General features: G+C 48.2%; 1 protein-coding gene across 5 annotated transcripts in view; it reads left to right on the forward strand.

Annotated features, from left to right (window-relative positions):
* The window catches only part of EIF4B (eukaryotic translation initiation factor 4B), a 28,343-nt gene extending 8,142 nt beyond the window's left edge, over window positions 1-20,201 (forward strand). For 3 of the 5 annotated variants that reach the window (XM_039514856.1, XM_039514861.1, XM_039514859.1), the window contains 14 exons: window positions 4,431-4,574; window positions 5,366-5,574; window positions 10,631-10,747; window positions 10,939-10,993; window positions 11,545-11,685; window positions 13,103-13,225; window positions 13,690-13,869; window positions 14,040-14,277; window positions 15,010-15,119; window positions 15,654-15,870; window positions 16,240-16,307; window positions 17,993-18,092; window positions 19,180-19,252; window positions 19,680-20,201. In XM_039514856.1, coding sequence (XP_039370790.1) covers window positions 4,431-4,574; window positions 5,366-5,574; window positions 10,631-10,747; window positions 10,939-10,993; window positions 11,545-11,685; window positions 13,103-13,225; window positions 13,690-13,869; window positions 14,040-14,277; window positions 15,010-15,119; window positions 15,654-15,870; window positions 16,240-16,307; window positions 17,993-18,092; window positions 19,180-19,252; window positions 19,680-19,760 — 1,856 coding nt within the window. In that variant the 3' untranslated portion in view covers window positions 19,761-20,201. Of the gene's footprint in view, window positions 154-4,430; window positions 4,575-5,365; window positions 5,575-10,630; window positions 10,748-10,938; window positions 10,994-11,544; window positions 11,686-13,102; window positions 13,226-13,689; window positions 13,870-14,039; window positions 14,278-15,009; window positions 15,120-15,653; window positions 15,871-16,239; window positions 16,308-17,992; window positions 18,093-19,179; window positions 19,253-19,679 lie in introns of all 5 variants that reach the window. The other 2 variants (XM_039514860.1, XM_039514857.1) reach the window with 2 other exon arrangements.
* Window positions 20,202-20,911: the final 710 nt, after the last annotated feature.

Genomic DNA, 20,911 nt, shown 5'->3' on the forward strand with positions numbered 1-20,911 from the left:
TTAAAAAAAAGGACCATGTGGCTTTGCTGCAGGATTTAGACTCTAGAGTGGGCTGTGGGGGGGGGAGGACAGTGAGGAGGACGAGCAGTTCAAGCAAATGCCATGTATCTTTGTTCAGGATCTGCCCAGTTACCATGCAGACAGCAGAGGAAAGTAAGTAAACTTACTTGAAGCTGCTGCATCTGAACCAATTCATTTCATATACTGAGCTGCCCGGTAGGGCATGGGAAGTGCCCTGTAGTCAAACTTACTTGGGAAGATTATATGCTGCTGTAAGAAGTGTAGTTGTTTAATGTTGTGGGCAGTCAGGAGTGTTGAGGAAGGGAAGAAAAGTCAGGTGGTGCTGACTCCCTTGGTATGCTGGTAGGGAAAGCTGGGCAGGTTGCAGAGAAATCGATTTCTTGGGAGCTGCTGGAGGAGAAATAGTCATGCAAAGACCCCCTCCCAATAGAAAATATCAAGCCGTCTCCAAGCCTGGGCGGAACAGAGGCAGGGGGAGGTGGGAGCACAAAGAAGGGGAACGAATAGAAACACAGCAGGTACCCCTAAAGGTGTGTCCTTTGTGGGATGCCGAATGCAGTGGCCTACCCTTGATCTGCTGCAGAAGTCCCATTGATGTCCCTGGGACCAGATGGCCCTAGCTTAGCGGTCTGATTCCCCTCTCACCAATTTTATACCATTCTGGCTTCAATGGCATTCCTTCCTATCATTTGGGTGGAGGAATAATCTGGCCCAGCTAATGAAAATACTCGGATGTGAGCCTGCCTGTGAAGATGGGCACAGTGAAATCCTCGAGGCCCAGGCTCCATACGGCATGCAGAGGGCACTAAAGGCTGAAGATCAAAGCCAGAACATCCTCAAGGAGCTAGTAGAAGCCAAAGAGAGCAGACCTGCGTCCTAAAGTCCCAATACGTGTTCTGTGTCACTCCACATTGCTAAGCTTATTAATGCTGAACACATCCTCTGCCTAGTGTGTAGGTTTAAACCAGCCCGTGATATGGAAACTCCATTTTAAAGACACATTCTTTAAGACACTGAATGAACACTGGTGATGGGTAATCTTGCTCATATGACTTCTTTTCCACCCCCAGGAAAGCCATGAGTGATTTGGAAAGCTTTGCATTGGTGTAGGAAGTGCTACAAGTAATACCTGCTCTGACCAGCCTAAGGGGAATTATAAAGAGCCTCCTAGGACCTGGCTAATCGTATCAAACATTATTTCACTGGGTGACTTATTGCCTGGGTGGATGAGAGAAGCCTGATGGTCCATGGTGAAGTGCCCTGTTATCATATGATAGTAATCTGTGGAACCTGCCCATGTTCAGAGTCTACATGCTTGTGCACAACTGGCAACACGGTGGATGGGAGGCTGTAAAATTGGTTGCTGCCAGGTTATGGGCCTCTAGGAGAGAAAATATTGATATCTTTCCACTTACGATGGCAGCATTTCACTGCAGACTGACAGGCTTTCCAAGCTTGTCTTTTTTGTTTTGTTTTCCTCAGGTGGTTAAAGAGAAGCAGCTGATAGGTCTTCTTTGGACGCATGTGGTTACATAGCATACAGCCCATAGCAGAAAGTCTAGGTTGTTTGCCGAAGCTTAAAATAAAGGGAAGGTTTCCAGGAATGTCAAATTAGATTCAGAGCAAACAACATAACTGCTGAGCAAAAAGAGTTGGCCTGTTCTGTGCCCCTCCGTGGGTGTTGGTGGAAGACACTTAGGATGAAGACCCTGTGGAGAGCATGGCTTAAAATTTCTGTGGCAGTTCTGGGCAGTGACTTTTCTGTAGATATTCTGGGATGCCCAGAGAGTTTAGGTTTTCTGTAGGGCACAGTGTCCCAGGAGTTGCAGCAGAGGGCTAAAACAGCAGGGGTGAGGCTTCTTGCTATGCTACAATCTGGATTGAGACCAAAGGGGAATGTGAGGATACAAAGTAAATCCAGGGAGCTGAAAGGTGGGGAATAGGGTTGGGTAACAGGGAAGGTATTATCGGATATTCAGTGTGCAGCCAGAACTCGATGTTACTCTTAGTGCCTGGCGCTGTACAGCTACATGCTTGTAGCCAATTTGCAGTCATAATACTGATCCTCATCCACCAGAAGAAGAAACATTTTTTGTGCTGTCAGTGAGCAGTTCCCTGCTTGTACCAAAGAGAATGGTAGACGAGGGCTGGTTTATTGACAGTTGCAGAGCATATTTGAAAGCTAGTAGGATCTGTTTTTCATAAAATGCATTTATTGAAAGGTACTAATTGTCTCAATACAGAGATCAGTTCTTCATTCCCCTGGCAGAAGGTGGGTAAGAGATCTGTTTGAAATGCAGCAACGCTTCTACTAAAGTTTATTGTAGCAACTACTAAAGATAAGGGCATACATTTATCAGTGGTTTTGGATGCTCAACTTGAGATACTTTGGAAGGGCCTGTCTCTCAGAAGTGTTGAGCATCTGTCCCCTGAAAATTGAGCACCTGTAAAATGTCTCAAGTTGAGAACCCAAAATCACTGGTTGTTTCTGAAAACTCAAGCCAGGTTTATTAGAATTCCATCGACTTCCCTGTTTTAAAATGTCCAGTTTCTATTAACTCTCTTCCGTGCTTGTTTTTGGTCTTAAGGTGGCATTTTGAAAGTTTAAGGAAATTGCTTACTAGTTTTGGGTTACATGCAGGTGAAAATCTCTCTCTGGTTTTTTGTTTTGGTCTTTTGCCACCACAGAAACCCATATTGAGTTGTCTTGTACATACATAATTCACATGCTGCAGTTGAAAAGCTGAATCTTTCAAGGTGGGTTATTTTGTGAGTGTGTATAGGGGATCAGTAAGGAATTATGCTCTTGCTTTGCACATGCACAGCACAAATTTCCACTAAATGTGCAATGCTGTGCTGGTTACCGAATAACACAAACGTGATCTCAGTGTTAACCATGGGGTGGTTTTGTGCTGTTATTTCATTGTACAGTTCCATAGTTCTGTCTGTCCGTGTGCAAGTACCTGATTAGTGTGTTAGTCTCATTTTGTTAATGTAAACAAAATAGAAGTTGCCCAGATGTACAAATAAAGTTAGTTTTAAAACACAAGAAATGTAGCTGTCAGGCTTTCAGAATAGCGAATTTCCCTTGTCGCATATATAGAATACCAGACTTATTGCATATTTGAGTGCACTTAAACCTATCTAAGGAACTTTTCTTGCCACCGTCACCATAGTATCTGAGCATCTCAGTCTTAAAAGCATTTCTCCTCACAACCTCTGTGTGAGGCAGAGCATGGCCGCTATCCTGATTTACAGGTGGCCTGAATCTCTGTGCTTCAGGTCCCATGTCGGCACTGCAAGCTATGCCACTGTAGCACAGACACTTCCTACATCAAGGGAGGGGGGTTTTCTCTTGGAAAAGTGGTTTGACCTAGACATGTTTACACTGACGTTTTTCACAGCCCTGAGTGATGTAGCTAAGTCGATCTAATTTTTATGTGTAGACCAGACCTCAGTAACTTGTCATGTGAAGCCTGTAGCAGATCAGGGAATTGGTTAGCACTGACCACTGGAACATCCTTCCTCCGTAAAATAGACCATGAAAGGGTTCAAATGGGATACAGTCCTACCAGAGCGTCCAGTCGCGCTCATAGTTCAGGTGACCTGCATGCTTCTCGCAGTAGCATTTCAGCCACCTTGTTGGCAATAGTATATTACTCACTCAGAAGCCAGAATTCCCAGAACAAGTAGAATGCATGAGGCTGTAGACTTTTCACAGGAGGGTCACAGAGGCCTTTGAATAATTGTCCGTTGTAAGTGTAAGGTTGTGGGTGTCGCTGTAATTCATGTAGCTAAGGGATGTTCTGGGCCAAAGGAACGAAAGTAGAGAGGCCCATCTGAACTATCAAGGGCTAGGGAAAAAGTGGGGAAGGTTCAACTAACAAGGGCTAGGGAAAAAGTGGGGAAGGTTCAAAGTGAGATTTTTAATTTAAATCCAATCTATCAGAAGGGTCCTGAAGAGGATAGCAAAATGGGTCTTTTCTCTGTCTCATTCCCCTGAATCCTTAGGCCACAAGCCACAGCCAGCGATTCTAAGTGCTAGTGAGAATTCCTCTGGTGTCGGTTCATAGAGATGCCAATTAAAATAGCAGGAGTCAAATGCCCAACAAAAGTTATGGTGGAGACCCATGAATAAAAAGTCTTTCAACTCCATAGACTAGTCTGGCAGTCTAATGCTATATAACAAATGGATGGCTTTTGTTTTCCTAGTCTGTAGGAATGGTGGGGTGTGGTTTTGTGCTGGTGAGGTTTGGCCTGGAGGTGATAGGTTCCTTCTCCTGAGCATGTAGGATACTTGCCTCCGTAGGCATCGTGATGGGCAGTAACTCCTCCATTCCCAGTCTTGTTGAATGGAATTAATTGTGCCCAGATGTTACTCAGATCTGTCCCCTTCTCCCCTTTAACAGCTAAGAAGAAGAACAAGAAGGGGAAAACCCTTACTCTGACGGACTTTCTGGCAGAGGATGGTGGCAGCGGTGGTGGCGGTGGACCCACCTTTATTCCAAAACCAGTCAGCTGGGCCGATGAGACAGATGACTTGGAAGGAGATGGTACGTTCGTTCCCAAGTTTCCATACTGTTAGCATTCTGTCTCTAGGTACTGTCCCCGAATAGCGTGTGTCAATGAAACCTACTAATGTTAATACATCTTGAAGCTAAAAGATTACAGGAAAAGTGCCTTAATTTTTTTTTTAGCTTGTTCCTGATGCACTTGACTGCACTTTGGTCAGTTTCACTGTCACGTTCTGTATATCGTTTCGCTGCATTTGTGAGAGTCTTATACATCAACGGGGAAAGAATTAAAATTTTCAGTGACACTTAGTATTTGGCACTATTTGTAACACCTAATTCCTTTGAGAAGACCAGCTTGAGTTCTCTGCTTTATCTGAGGCTTGGTCTGGGGCTCACAGCAGAGGTGTCCTGATTCAGGGATTCCGTCTAGGTAGCTCATTCCTTGACTCTGTCCCTTAGAGGCTGTACTCAGAGCTCACTGAAAACTTTTCTGTCTGCTGTATTTGACCATTTTGTTCTCATTTTATCACCAGCTTGGTCTCTTGATTTTTTTTCCTTCGTCCAGTTTTGTTCATTAGCTGGATCTCATGTTTTTGTTATGTTGCGGGGGAAAGGTGCCCTAAAGTACATGAAGTAATTGTGGGATTGTTTATAATATTGCTGAGCACTTTTCTTGACCATCTTTAATGCCTTTATTTTACAGCTGAGGGGGGTTGCAAGTAAATTCAAACATTAATTGCAATGGAGATGGGATCCGAGAGGCATCAACATCTGTAAACGCTGGGGACTTGCTCAGTGTGTCTTGACCATGTGCACAATTTCTCTTCTAGTTTCCACCACTTGGCATAGTAATGATGATGATATGTACCGAGCCGCACCAATTGACCGGTCCATCCTGCCCACCGCACCTCGGGCTGCTCGGGAACCCAATATAGACAGAAGCCGTCTCCCAAAGTCGCCCCCGTACACTGCCTTTCTGGGAAACTTGCCCTATGATGTGTCAGAAGAGTCCATCAAGGACTTCTTCAGAGGACTCAACGTGAGTATCTGTTCTGCATAATGTTAAGTTTGTGTGACACATACAGGGGCCATGTGGCAGCAGAAGGCAGGTGGGACGTAACTTATGACTTGTGGAATGCTCTCATCTATTGAGCTCTCAGCACCCTATAGAGGCTCGTGCTATTGTACCAGCTCTACAGACTGAAATGACTTGCCCAACATCACCCAACAAGTGAATGGAGCTAGAAGTAAAGCCTAGAATTTTCCTGGCAGAATTGCCTGTATGGATCCCACTTCTGCATTGTTTGTGCCCTTGGCGCTCAGTCCTGTTACATTCTGAGGCTGTGTCTACACTTCAAGCTGGGATGCAAGTTCCAGCTCAAGGAGATACACCCATGAATGAGCTAGCATGCTAAGAAAGAGTGGAGATGTTAGCCACCCCAAGTATGTGCTTTCTATCAGACGCCGAACTTGGGGTGGCTAGCCCCTCCCACTGCTGCAGCTAGCCCGCTATTTTTAACACGCTAACTTGATCAGAGTTAGTGTGGGTATGTCTGCCTGAGCCGGGAATTGCACCCCAGCTCAAAGCACAGACATACCCATAATAGTATTGTCTTCTGGAGCCCACCCAAGAGCATAAAAGCATTCATTGCAAGCCAGTCGCTGCTAAGAGCAGCTGAGGCAGCTCGCAGAAGCTAGAAGAACAAGTTGACTTCTAACAAGACAAGTATCTTTTAGAAGGTTTTTTACCTGAGCCCCAGGCTTCTCCATAACAAGGGCCACTGATTAGAAGAGCCACTCTTGAAAGCATTTTATCTTGTGCACCATGGATAATCTGTCCCACTCCTGTCTTTAGACCAAGCAATGGTAATTCTGCTTCTGTGGTTGATTTAGCAAGCTTGTCTACATAAAGGAAGCAGCTCCTGGTTCTGGTAGCAAAGGCAGAAACTGTTTGTGGTAGTCTCTTTCTGAGGATCTGATACTATCTTCCACTGGCAGATGATCTGGATGTGTCTTCTCCTTGGCATTAGGGTGCAAAGTTGGGATTGTCTTCCTCTATGAACCCTTAGCTGCCAGCAGGACTACGTAAGGTCTGTGGGACTCTGGGAATGCAGTCTTCAGATGTCCATAAAGTCTGAACAGCCAGAGACCAGACATCTTACGTGAATACATATGGGGTCCCACAGGTTCAGCCTGAAGGAGAGTTTCTTCTGGGTTTCACCTGTGGTATTTGCTAGACTGGGTGACAACTTGACTGAGGAAGGAAACAGCTTTAAAGAGGAGTTCAGATTGCTATGAACTATTAATTCAGTCCTAATCAAGCAGGAGGCTCAAACCATCTTCTCTTGGAAGGCCTGGAATAGAGGGGAGTGGTGGTGAAGGGAGAGAATTACAGGTAGGAAATTTTCCCCTTCCTGAAATAACACAAGCATTACAGTGGTGCTGAAGGTCAATATGAAATATTACTTGATGTCCCATTGGATGTTGAAGTGAATGTTGCCTACATGATGATGAGCTCCGCTGCTCACAGCAGATTATGTTCAAAATGACATTGCTTGCGTTTCTTGTCCATTTCAGCTGGCATCTATAACTCATTTGTTCTGCCTACTGATGCAGCATTCCCTCTTTCTTGGAAGTAATAGTATGGGTGAAACTCCTGCAGCAAGCTATGAGTCGGATGGCAGCCCGAGGGATAACAGCTGAGGGTTATGCAGCCCCTGGGATGGGATCTCTTCCACTCCCTAGTCAAACTTGCTCTCCAGCCTTTTCACCAGAGGGAGCAGGATAGGGCATTGCATGAGCAAGTTGCCTATGACAGTACAACAGGGAGTCCATCAGTGTCCTGGCCATTGCAATAGACTTCATAGCACCTGCTGCATATAGCAGCCCGGGGCTGTGCCGAAGACCTAGAATACTTAGCATGCAGTGAAGAAGCCATTTCTCATCTCATATGCTCCAAGTTCCACATACGCCTCTACCCCGATATAACACGACCCGATATAACACGAATTCGGCTATAACACGGTAAAGGGGGGGCGGGGCTGCGTACTCCGGCAGATCAAAGCAAGTTCGATGTAACGCGGTTTCACCTATAATGCAGTAAGATTTTTTGGCTCCCGAGGACAGCGTTATACCGGGGTAGAGGTGTATCTGAAAAATAAGTGGGAAGAATAAGGAAGAGATGAGGTCTAGTAAGTGGCTAAGAGTGGATGGGGGGCTTAATCTGTGGCACAGCTGGGAGTAGAACCCAGGAGTCCCAGGCCCAGTTTTGCCACTGTCTTGCTGGGCAGTCTTGGGAAAGACTTTGTGCTTCAGTGTCACCATCTATAGAGGCCGCGGTAGCTTTAGGTGGCTGGCAATGGTGGGTGTACCTCTGAGAGGTATCGGGCTTTGTCTACACTACCACTTTTGTCAGGAAAACGTGTCAGTTGACATAAATTTAATCGGCAAAAGTGATGATGTGGACAGTGTTAGGGGGCTTATTCCTTCACCCTCTCACTTCCCTGGTCCTTCTCGCGTGAACAGAGAGCAACAATACCCGAAGTCCAAAGGCGCAAACAATTCAATGTTTATTGGGGTGAACTTCCAGCAAGCATGATTCCAGTTTCCTTCCTCAGTGTCCCGCTTCCCAGCTCTGACACCACAGAGCCTTGCCTGTGTCCCTGTTTCTGTTCCCATCCCCTGTTCCCATTTCCCCCTTTAGCAAAACATGATCCCAATTCCCCCATCCCCAGTCCCTGTTCCCATTTCCTCCCCTGCTTCCTGATTGACTGCGGTTGAGTTGTGCTTAACTATACCTTAACCTATCATTTTACTGACATTTAACCAATCCTAACATATTGTAACATGGTTATTTAACCAATTATATCCCACCACCTTAATTCGTTTACACCCAACAAAATTAATTATACAACAGACAGAAACAATTACAGAACCAGGCAGAGACCATGCAAATAAACATACAGAAGTGAGGATTTCACAGCTACATCTATACAGACATACTGTGTCTATTGATAAGTGAGTTCTTACCAGACAGAAAACTATCAAACTAAATTTCCTTTTACGTCTTCTAGGTTCTTCCCTTTCTCTGGAGGTGATAGATCGGCTCACCTTCCTAACAGCCCCAGATTGCCTTATTTCAATATGACCAAACAGGGTCTCAAACTGTCACAGTAAGAGAAGGCCATTACACAGACAGACAGTGATTTTTTATTCTTTCTTTTATATCTCTATAATTAGCTAAGTGATAAGAATACACCTAAATTCTTAAAGTATAGGCCTTTGCAGACAGGCCTGAATATCTATATCCTAACAGCTCTGTATCAGCAGGAGAGGCTCTCCTGTCAACATAGCTAATGCTGCTTGTTGGGGGTGGTTTGTTTATGCCAGCAGGAGAGCTCTCTCCTGCCGGCAAACTGTCTACATGGGAGACCTTACACAGCAGCATAGCTGTAGCGGTACAGGTGACATAGCCTTACGTAACCAGTTGGTGAACTCGTTGGTATCTTTACACTTCAGAGTAAGGGACTGCCTTGTTAATTTCCTGCCTACCAATCTCCGTGGCATTCTGTTGCTTATAATCCTCCAATACTTGCCCCCATCCTCTACTTACACCCTAGGTGCATTAGCAAATGACTAGGTACTTTGGTGGCGGTGGTCCATGCTTCCAAAAGACACCACTGAGCTGCCCTAGCTGGAAAGCTGATGTTTTTTCTTCCAGCAGCAAAAACCTCTTGTTCTGACTGAGTCAAACTGAGCAAATTCGATAGGGAAATATTAATGGGGTGTGTGCGCGCGCGTAATAAATACGGGATGTCAGTTTAATGACCATCGTGAGAATTTTTCCTTCCTCACTTGCTGAGCTGCAGCTTTGCCCATATCATTCACTGTTAACCACTACCCAACAGCTTCTGTAATTCTTTATCAAACCGATGGCTTGTCACATGTGGCTTCTCTGAACACAATTTGAGCTCCTCGTTTGAGTGTAACCTCCACAGACCACTGTGATGATATGCTGTGGCTTTGAGCTGTCCGCTGTGCTGTGCTTCTCTAAGCAGGAAGCACAACTGGGAGCAACTGTGCTTATGAAGTGGTTAATCAAGTGGAAATCATTAATGTGATAGAATTTGGTTTAGCCTTTGAAGTGACATTTACTACTTTAAGCAAATTGTACTGTAAGCGGTGATATTAGTTTAAGTTCTGCATCCCAAACCTAATGGTAAGCGTGGTGTTCGCTGCCCTTCCTGCCAGTGGGATGTCATCTGTAGTTAATTGTCCAGCTGGCTATAAAGCTGCTGTTACTGTTTTCCATAATCTAGCTTGAAGGGTCTTTCCATTGAAGCAGGTCAGAAATTGGCCTTATATGAGGACCTTATCCGGTAATACTAAGTGAGCTGTGGAAATGGGTGGGGTTCATAGGGCGCATTCATTGCTGGGTGGGGAGAGTGCACATATAATGATGTGCAAACATCCTTTTGCAAATTGTGTAAGTGTGAAACGTTCTGACCTGTGTTGCCAGTTCTAACCCCAGCCTAGGTCAGTTCTGATCAGTGCTCTTCTTCAACCTATGTGCAATGAGGAGGAAGGGGCAGCAATTTTCTGCTGCTGGTAGCTCTCAGCAGAGGTTAAAGATTGAAAGACTCGCAGACCTTGTTTTCACCAGGAATGGCAAGGAAGCTTGCTCTGCCAATGCCTGCGTTTTTCCCTGTTCTGTGGATAGAGACCTTCAGTCCCCAGGGCTGAAAGTCAGGCACCATTTTCCAGTGCCAAATTCTTCATTCCAAACTGCAGTCTGGGTTCTCAGACAATAGTACTTTAAACAGGAACCAGGTGTTTCTGATATACGAATCCTCTTATTTGCCTGCAAGCGAACTATGCTGTCTGGCTTGCTTAATTCATAAATCTTATTTGAGTCACATGACTTTGGATAACTCAGCATCTCGTATTTGGAGACCACATGCTTTCTCCAATGGATTTGAACTGCCAGATGAACGTGTAGTTAAACCCAATCCTATTCAGTCTTCCTCTGCATTGCTCATCAAGGGATCCTGACCCTTCTAATGAGAATCTTCCTTTCTGTTCCCAATTGACTGCAGATAAGTGCTGTGCGTTTGCCCCGGGAACCTACTAACCCAGAGAGGTTGAAAGGTTTTGGTTATGCCGAGTTTGAAGACCTTGACTCCTTGCTCCGGGCTCTGAGCCTCAATGAAGAGGTGAGTTGAAACCCTCAAAGAAATGGGATCAAAGCAATTCCCAAAACTCTTGCTTCCAGACCCCAGGTGGCTTCACGGGGTGTTCTGGGGCCCAGTTCATGGACACTGTGCCTCAAAGTGTTCAAAGATCTCCCTAGGCACCCCCACATCCTCAGACTGAAAGGCTAATGACTCTGGTATTGTGTGTTCAGTCTCTAGGGAACAGAAGGATACGAGTGGATGTTGCTGATCAAGCTCAGGATAAAGGTGAGAACTGCCTGGAATAAGTAGCAATTTTCTTCTCTGATCAGATAAACTGCTGACAAATTAGGCACCACACCAGAGGCAACTGTCTTCATGACTGAATCGGCCTTCGCACTGGAGCTCCTGAAGAGCTGGCTGGCAGCCTTACCAGCTCTGACCTAAATAGTTCAAAGGCAGCATACAAGCCCTCCTTGTTCATGCGTGCTGTTCTCAGACTCACTGCAGGGCCCAGGCTTCTGCACATCTGCAGCCTTTGCTAAAGGAGTATCTGGACTGTTCAGAGGCTGCTGGCTACCTGTCAGCAACATTAGGGCAGCCCTCTGCCCCACTGTCCTTGAATCTGGCTGGGGCTGTCATCCTTCTAAAGCATCAGTCTGAGGTTCTTGTTGCCATTGATGTATTAACTGCAAGGCAACATGCCCAACGCAGAGATGCCGTATTAGTCTCAGTGCATTTCACATCCATGGATTTCCCCTTGGGTGCTCAGCCCTTGGGCATTTGAAGACTTGACCTTGCAAGCCTAACTCGACTGTCTGGTTCCCTTCCTCCTGCAGACAGGGACGATCGCTCCTTCGGCAGAGATCGTGATCGCAACCGGGACTCGGAGAGATTTGAGACTGACTGGAGGGCTCGTCCTGCTACTGATAGCTTCGATGATTACCCTCCACGCAGGAGCGAGGATAGCTTTGGAGACCGTGAGTTGGCCAAGAACCCTCACTCTAGATACTATGATGGGCATAGTCATTAAATGCTACCTGTGAAATGTTAGTTCCATGCCTCTTCTTGGGTTTCTTCTGGGATTTTCTGAGGGTGGGAATTTATTGGCTTCCTAGAGTGGATCTGCAGATCCCCAGATTTGAGGAGTCTGATCCTGTGTCCCCCTCGGATTCCAGCGATATCCTTCCTTTTGGGATAGTGTCTGCTGGAAAACTACATCACTGTGGAAGCAGCAAAGAATCCTGTGGCACCTTATAGACTAACAGACGTTTTGCAGCATGAGCTTTCGTGGGTGAATACCCACTTCTTCGGATGCACTACTTGCATTCACCCACGAAAGCTCATGCTGCAAAACGTCTGTTAGTCTATAAGGTGCCACAGGATTCTTTGCTGCTTCTACAGAACCAGACTAACACAGCTACATCACTGTGGTATCCTAGCGTGCTTATTTTCAGCTCTGCACATGGTGACCAATTCAGTTACTGGGTGGAGGCCAGACAGATTCTATGTAGGTAGGCTCAGTTGTTTGACTGGGACCAGGAGATCTGAGGCCTGCTCCCAGCTCTGCAACAGTTTTGTTATATGACCTTGGGCAAGTTCGTCTCGGTTCCTCTGCTTCCCATCTGCAAAATGAGTAATGCTTCCCTGCCATACCAGGGTGTTGAGAGTAATGTACGTGACATTTCAGTACCATAGTGGCAAGTGCTGTAGACAGTCTGATGAAATATGTGATTCAACAAGTGGTCAAAGGTGGGAGGAATGAATTGAATCATGTATAGTCTTTGCCAACTGAGCTCCTTGGGACCGTGTGTCAATTTAGGGCATGTCTGCACTACAAAATGAAGTCGACATACAGCCACTGCAGTAGTTTAATTCGATTTTTAATGTCCACACTGCTCCTTCTGTCGGCAGTGCACGTTCTCACCCAGCGCACTTGCACCAATTTAACAGATGTGGGGCGCTGTCAACTGGAGCCCTGCCCCCCTGAGGCTGACAGCTGGAGCCCTGCTGCATCCTCCCACATCCCCTTACCAGGAGGTGACCACAAATCAGGCTCTCTTCTCCCCAACCCCCTCAATCCATCATCAGCTGTCAGCCCTGGGCTTGGGCTCCGGCTGTCAGCCCCAGGAGGCAACAGGTGATGTAAGCAACACATTATCTTAATGGACACTGTGTTGACCCAACTACATTGGCTTAAGCGTTACACCTCTCGCGGACGTGGAATTAAATCGGTGTGGTGGGTGACTTACATCGGCAGGAGCAACATTAGGTCAATGTAAACTGCCTTACATCAGCCTAACTTTGTAGTGTAGACTAAGCCTCAGTCTTTTGGGAGTAGTGCATAGTGGTCCAATACTGTCTGTCTTGTACTGTAACCTTCCTTTCTCTCTTTAGGGTATCGGGACCGCGATCGTTACAACGATTCGGACCGGTATCGCGATGGCCCTCGCAGGGATATGGATCGCTTTGGGGGCCGAGATCGTTATGATGACCGTAGTCGAGACTACGATAGAGGAGGTAGTGTGGCTTCAGAGGCTTTCCTATGATCTGAGGGATCAGGGTATCAAACTGCACATCAATTGGAGTCTGTTTCTGTCCAGAGCTTGCGCTAACCGTTGACAAACCACTCAGTTGTGCAGCTCCCAGGTCTATGGTTATTCCCCATTCTCGAAGTGGGGGATGGACAGTAGGCAGTCGTATGCCTCTGAGCTGCAGTCCACTTAGTCCTCTGGGTGCTAGGTGGTGTGCACTGCCCTGCCCTGATTCTTGCATTTCATAGTGCTCACTGGCCGAGCAGATCCAGAGAGGTTGGGTTGGCTGCAGTATGTGCAGGTCACCATTGCCCCTTTCTTGCCTTCCTGTTTGGGGAATGTGGCGTAAACCTAGAAGGGCCTCCCTCTCCTGCACTTCATCAGCCATCCTCTGGTGTAATGCTCCATTGCTCAGGAGTAACCAGCGCTGCTTTCCCCCTCCTCCTGTAGGCTACGATTCCAGGGTGGGCAGCGGCCGGAGAGCCTTTGGCACTGGGTACCGTAGGGACGATGACTTCAGAGGGGGCGGTGACCGTTATGAAGATCGCTATGAAAGGAGGGACGACAGGGTGGACAGATGGAGCTCCCGGGATGACTACGCCCGGGATGACGTTCGTCGTGATGATAGAGGTAACGCTCTGCTTGTTCTCAGGGGTGGGCTCAACAGCTGGAAGGAAGCTGAGCTTGGAAGGTTGGTAGCCAGTGCTTCTGCCTCCTCCCAGCTGGGTCTTCGTGGGGTCCTGTTCTGAGCAGATCCCATGGCGTTTGCCCTCAGTCGCTGTCCACTTCATCCAATGTAGGTTCCACTCAGAGGCCAAAACTGAACCTGAAACCGCGCAGCGCCCCCAAGGAGGAAGACTCCTCGGTGGCCCCTGCCACTCAGTCCAGCCGCGCAGCCTCTATCTTTGGGGGTGCCAAGCCTGTGGACACAGCTGCAAGGGAGCGGGAAGTGGAAGAGCGGCTACAGAAGGAGCAGGAGAAGCTGCAGCGTCAACTGGAGGATGATAAACCAAGGCTAGAAAGGCGGCCCCGAGAGAGGTAGGTGGCAAGCTGGGGCTGGAACACCATTGGGAGCAGCTCTCTATGTGAGCTGCCAGACTTCACCTGGTGGTTGTGTGGTGTGCACACTGCCCAACTCGCCGCATCCTTCTTCTAAATTGTTCAAGCTAGGTTGCTGAGGCTCAACATGCCTGCAAAGCTGTGTAGCCCTCTGATAAAGGGTGCTGGAGATGTGACTGTTCCCCTCTGTAATATTGCAACGTCTGCTTGTTTTCATCCTTTGGAATAATGTTGTCAAAGGCCGTGCGTTCGTTAGAATTCCAGGCAGCTCCGTAAACCTAAAAGGAGCGGTCGGCCCTAGCAGTGGGCTCCTGCTATGTCCTATTCACCGAGGCAGCTGTACCTTCTTGACTTATATTGTCAGAAGATGATGGGCTTGATTCTCTCTTGGGTGACTTCTGAAGAGAGGCAGCCTTGTCCAGTGGGTAGGGCCTGGGCCTGGGCGTTGAGACGCGAGTTCTAGTCTCACCTTGGGCAAATCTGTTCATCTCTGTCCTTCACGTTGCCCATCTGTCAAAGACAGGTAGTGGTGATAGCCCTCCTTTGCTGTCTCTCTGGAGATCAGCAGATGGGACGCGCCAAGCAATTGTACTGCCTTCCCCAGCTTTGGGCTGCAGAGGGGCCCTTTGCCCACGCTCTCCTCCAGCCCCGCACCCAGTTCTTACTGGACATTACAGTTTGATCAGACTTTCTTCCCCCTTTCTATTGTAGGCACCCCAGCTGGCGTAGTGAAGAGAACCAGGAGCGCTCACGGACAGGGAGTGAGTCCTCACAGACTGGGAGCACAGGCCCGTCCGTGGGAACTGGCCCAACAGGAAGAAGTGAGTCAGCCTGGAGCAAGCCTGCCTTTGTCAGCTCTTGTTTCCCAAGTCGGTTGCTTCGCCCCGCTTCTGTTGAAAGCCCCGTCACGTGTGTAGGCTGCGTGTGGGGAAGGTTCCCTAGCAAAACTCGGTGGATGGTTGCACGGGACCAAGAACAACTGTGACGCTCAAACGCTTGTTCACCAGACTTCTCTGGTGCAGCCTCCATCATCGTACCCATATCCTGTCCCGCAACAGAGCAGGTGCTATGTGAGGCCTGGCTTCCTGGCTGCTCTAGCGATCAGGTTTTAGTGGTCACTGGCTACACAAGAGCCACTTGTCAGGTTACTCGTGGGCATTGTTAGGTCAAACCTTCTGGTCTCAGACAGGCAAGAATCCTAAGGTGATAGTTAAGGGGCTGTTGAGGTCTCGATGACCCAGGCTGCCCAGGTTGGAATAACTGGGGACCTGTCCAGACCACCTCCCTTGGGCTAGATACATTTGGGGGGAAGTCTTGCCTGCCATTGTGCTCACTGCCATCTCCCGTCCTTACAGCCACCCGAAGGAGGGAGAGTGAGAAATCCTTGGAAAATGAAACCTTCAGCAAAGAGGACGATGCCCCGTCTCCCACCTCCAAGACCCCCAAGGAAGAGAAGCTCCCTCTGAAAGTGATGCCAGCACCACCGCCGAAGGAGAACGCCTGGGTTAAACGCAGCAGCAACCCCCCTGCCCGCTCCCTGAGCTCTGACACGGAGCAGCACTCTCCCACTAGGTGAGTTTGTACTGAGCGCCTGCTCCCGGGGTCTGATCTGTCAGCCCTAGATGCATGCAAGGAGCTCCGGTTACAGAAGGGAGATTAAAACTCCCATGGAGATGAGCTGCTGTTCTGTTCTCCACTGAAACAATGTTGAATTGCAGCATGCACCTTCTAGAGCTTAGCTTCAGGCAGTGGACTCAGGTTTGAGTCTGGTTTTGGGGCTTCTGGCTGCTTCTTGTATGACCCACATGTGGCTGCTGAAATCTTAGACCCAAGGCCGAGGTTCATCAAGACGCAAATAGCTCTCAAAGTCAGCAGTATCCCAAGCACCTGTCGGAGGATGCAGCATCCCTGATGTTCACATGTTTTATTCTTTTTTCCTAGCAGCAGCCAGACAGCACCAGCCCAGCTGTCGGAGGACAGAGCACCACCTAAGAGTGCTCCCAGGAAAGGTACGGTCAGGGGTTGTTTTCATTTGTAGGGCAAGAAGGGTTGAGAATTCCCGAGGTGGACTAACCCCGCTGCTCCGTGGTTTGATGCCCTTAGTTATATGGCATTAGCACTGCGGAGTTAAGGGGTGGTTCCAGGTTTGGGAATTGCTATTGTTCATATGGCTTATTGATCTCAGATCTATTCAAGTTCTAGTGACCTTAAGCTGTTCCTCTGCTGGACAGTAGAGGGCAGCAGTCTCCTCCTTGCATTGATGGGAGCAGAAATGGACAGTTCCTTCAGACATCCGCATAGATGTCTGATCGGCCGCAAAGGGAGAACTGCCGTGGGTCTGAAAGTGTTAAGCCCTCACTAGCCTGAATTTCTGTTGGCGTTTCTGTGGTTGGGGGAACCTCACTTCCCGTGCTGTTGTGACTGCAAAGCCTCCTGCCTCAACGCTGGCTTAACAGGTTTGGGGGGGTGGATTAACCTGAAGAGTGCTGGATTAACAGCCCAGGAGAACAGAGATTCAGGTCCTCTGCCTGCCGTAGAGACCGTAACAATGCCACTGGCTACGGCCTGTGTAGGAGACTGTTGGAAAACCGCACATTTTGGAACAAGCATAAGGAGGCCTTAGACTGAAGTAGCATGTGCGAGATGGTTCAGGAAGCATCTTCCAAGTAATGTAATTGACCTCAGATCCTCTTGGATAAGGTCCTACCAAATTCACAGCCACGAAAAACGTGTCATGGACCGTGAAATCTGGTCTTTCGTGCTTTTACCCTACACTCTACAGATTTCATGGGCGAGACTAGTGTTTCTCAAATTGGGGGTCCAGAGCCTAAAAGGGAGTTTCGCGGGATCACAAGATTGTTTTACGGGGGTCGTGGTATTGCCACCCTTACTTCTGCGCTGCCTTCAGAGCTGGGTGGCCGAAGAGCGGCTGCTGTTGGGCAGGCGCTCAGCTCTGAAGGCAGCGCCCCGCCAGCGGCAGTGCAGAAGTAGAGGTGGCAATACCGTACCGTGCTGCAGCTCAGCTTTCAGAGCTGGGCTCCCAGCCAGCAGCAGCATGAAATTTACGATTTTTAAAATCCTATGACCATGAAATTGACTAAAATGGACCATGAATTTGGTAGGGCCCTACTTATGGGGGAAGGGATACTCAAAACTGCCTTTGGGATCCCTGAGTTCTAGAAAGAGGATTTCATAAAAGGGAGAAGCCAAGTCATAGATGAACCCTAAAATTCTTAGACTTGACATGGAGGCTGCTTAAGGAACCGAGGGTCACAGAAGACATGCTAAACAATAGAGGAAGCAGGAAGGCAAAGAAAAACTAGAGAGTGAAATGTCAAAGGGGCCAGTTGAGCTGTATCCCTCCGAACATGGATAGCCAGCCCTTGTGGCGCTAATAGGGAGGAGCAGGTAACAGGCAGGCTGGAACTTAGGAAGGCTCAGATGGATTTTGGGCCTTGACTGTAAGCTGTTTGGGGTAGTGTTGTGCCGTGTGTATCACAGGCTGCCTAAGGGCTTGCTAAAAACACACGACAGAACTTTGAGTGTGCAGCCGTAGGGTCATCTAGTGCGCAGCAGGCTAGTACGCCCCAGCTTGCTGCCCTGGAACTGTTCAGATACACAGGCGTTAAGTGGTTGGTTGAGGTTTTGCTATGTTAGTGAGAGGGAAGGTTTCATCGGCTCTTTTTTTCTTCAGGAGATGAGAACAAATTAGATGAGGGGAAGGAGAGCGTTCCAAAAGGTCGAAGTGGCCCAGGAGACGGAGGCAGCAGAGATCATTGGCAAGATTCAGATAGGTATGTCTGTCAGTCTTGGGGTGCCTCATCTTCCGCTTCTCCTCCCGCCAGTCCTATTTCAACAACTGTTTCAGATTTGAGCAGCATTCAAGTGTCCTGCACCAGCCCCCTCTGACCTAACCAGCGGCAGGTGTGGAGTGTCTGACCATCCGCCATGCTGGGGTCAGGCCTTAAATAGCCGCAGGCTTCTGTGTACTGAGCTGTTACTGCCTCATTGGTAATGCCGATGCTTCCATGCTGGGAGCCGGTTTTGCCTGGCTCGGCACCCACTGCCAACTGAAGCACAAAGCACTGGCTGGTGTAATGGTCTCATGACTCCTCGTTCTCCAGTTGGGCATGAGGCGGGGTGGTCTGTTACAATAGACTGTGCCAGGTATTTTAAAAACACTGCACCACCTGAGCTGACCTCGGTTTTAGTTCTAACTTCAAAATGCTCATTTTGGGCCTTTACCAGAAGGCTAAAATCCAGCCCTGCAGGCCTTCCCCTGCATTCCCTAGACACCTTGTCAGCGTCTTTCCCCCATTGCCCTGCCCCAGTGATGCTGCTACCACCAAGGCTAGTAACCCCTCTCTCCTCATTTAAGTCTCTGGGTTTTTGCTAGAGCATTCATACAGGTGGCTTTTATGTGAAAGGGCTGACGTCCGAGAGCTGAGCATGTTACTAGCCGTGCCCTTGGGGGCAGGCCAGTACTCCGCTCTTCATCCACCTTCCGAGCTCCTAATCATCTAGCAGTAGTCAGTAAAATAGCTACACGGCCTCCCTCGCCACCAGAAGTAGGCACGTGCAGACTTAATTCCCCTGCAGAGGATCTATAAAGCCAGTGTCCCTCCTTAACTGGAGGGGTGCATGCTGTGTCTGGTCAGCAGTCAGTGCTGGGCTGAGAACCAGGCTGTGAGAAACACCAACGGTTATCCTGGACGTTCGATGTGAAATCGGTCATTTTCTCTTCTCCTTGATTGGCACCCCTTTCAAATCCAGTGTGCACCTACCGTGGGTGCAGCTGTAGCTTGGTAGCGGCGCACTGGCTCCGTTGGCAGCTCCTCCAGCTAAATGAACGCTTGTTCAACTGAAACTTTACTCTTGCAGGAAAGAAAGCAAGAACGATCATGACTCACAATCTGCATCTGAGCCAAAGAAACCCGACGAGAATACGGCTTCTGTAAGCATTTAATCTACTAGCTGCTGCTTGAAGCACAGAGCAGTGTGTGGGGAGAGGAGGGTTGGCCTTGCAGTTAAAGATGCTGGACTGAGACTTCGGAAACGTCAGTTTGATTCCTACCTGTTCCGTGGGCTTCCCAAGTGCCATCTACTTCTCCTGTTCTCTATTCCCCATCTGTCAAATGAGGCTATTCCACCTCTACCTCTTATGTGGGAAGATAAATTCATTGTTTGGGAAGTACTTGCATACTATGGTAAGGGCTGTGGGGTATAAATACCTTGATTAAAAACCACAGTGAAAACCTTTTGGTAGGTAGTGGGAGCTGGGTGTGATTCTCCTATGAAATGCTGTATCCAAACTGAAGTGTTGCTGCAGAGTTGCTGACCTGGTGTTTCATTCCCCGTTTAACCTGCTGTATTTCTTGCAGAAGTTCAGCTATGTTAGCAAGTACGCTGCTCTGTCAGTGGATGGTGAAGATGAAGTGGAGGAAGACAATTACACTGATTAAAATCTCCAGACCCTGCGCTGTCTCCTAGCCGATCGCCACCCAGGAACATAGGAAAAGCAAACCAAACCAGACGAGACAGAAATAAAATGTAAAACTCAACATCTCCTGGAGACCTTTCTTAAACTTTTTTTAAAAAACAAAAGGAAACCATTTCTCTTGCATGCTGCTGCAGCCTTTAAAGTATTGAACTAACTGGAGAATCTCTGCAAAGTGTAGCGAGAGAGAAGTGCAAGTTTTAAAAAGAAAAGGGCGACTCAGCGTGGGCCCTGTCACTTAGAGTGGACGGTTTAACATGTTAGCCAGCCAGGTGTCTTGGAGAACCTGAGCAGATTGGGCAGTAGGACAGCTAATTAAGGAAGAACTGGCTTTTCTCCCTCATCTTGCTCGCCTAAATGGATGAATTCTGCAATGTTACCTTAATAAATGATCACTTTGAAGGTAGGGTATCTAGTCCATGAGGTTATTCTAGCTTCCTTAAGCGTCCAGCGCTTCCTTTCCAAAATCCAGTGCAATACAAAGCGTTACCCAGTGCACTAGGGAAGGAGAAGACTGTCTTGCTGTCCCAACAGTGGAGGATGGGCTGAGACGTTGAGGTAGAGAGGGGGTGTTGAACCGTGCCCGTCTCTGAAATGAGCTTCGAATCCTGACACTCGTCTCTGAAAGTGATGCACCAGGTCAGGCCAATTGATCCAGGAAAGAATAGGCAGGCTTTCCAGTGAACACCAGCGGCAGCCCCCCGGGCAGTGGAGAGCCTCAGGCAGCAGTCAGTTGGGAAAGAGTTAAGCATGCTAACAAAGTAGTGCAAGTCCTCCCTTTGGAGGCACAAACGCTCAGCTCCCCTCCAAGCCCTGCTGGGACTGACAAACCTTTCAGGATCTGACATCTTCCCATGGGTTGGTATCTGCCTCTCTTGGAATCTCTTCTCTCCTTAGCCACCTTCTCCTCACTTCTTTAATCACCTGGTGTCACCCCTTTCACACACGTTTTAAATAGCACCCCTCTCCTTGAGTGAGAGCTCCCTCTTCTGGTTGGGCATATAGAGCTATCGAGATGCACGGGAGGGCAAGCTAGATGGCCTCAAGGCTGTCTCTGGGTGCACGGAGCAGGCTGCACTTCTGTGCCTCCAGAACGTGTTCCTGCCCCCTCTGTAT

This window comes from Mauremys reevesii, linkage group 25 (assembly GCF_016161935.1).
Source record: "Mauremys reevesii isolate NIE-2019 linkage group 25, ASM1616193v1, whole genome shotgun sequence".
Lineage (NCBI taxonomy): Eukaryota > Metazoa > Chordata > Testudines > Geoemydidae > Mauremys > Mauremys reevesii.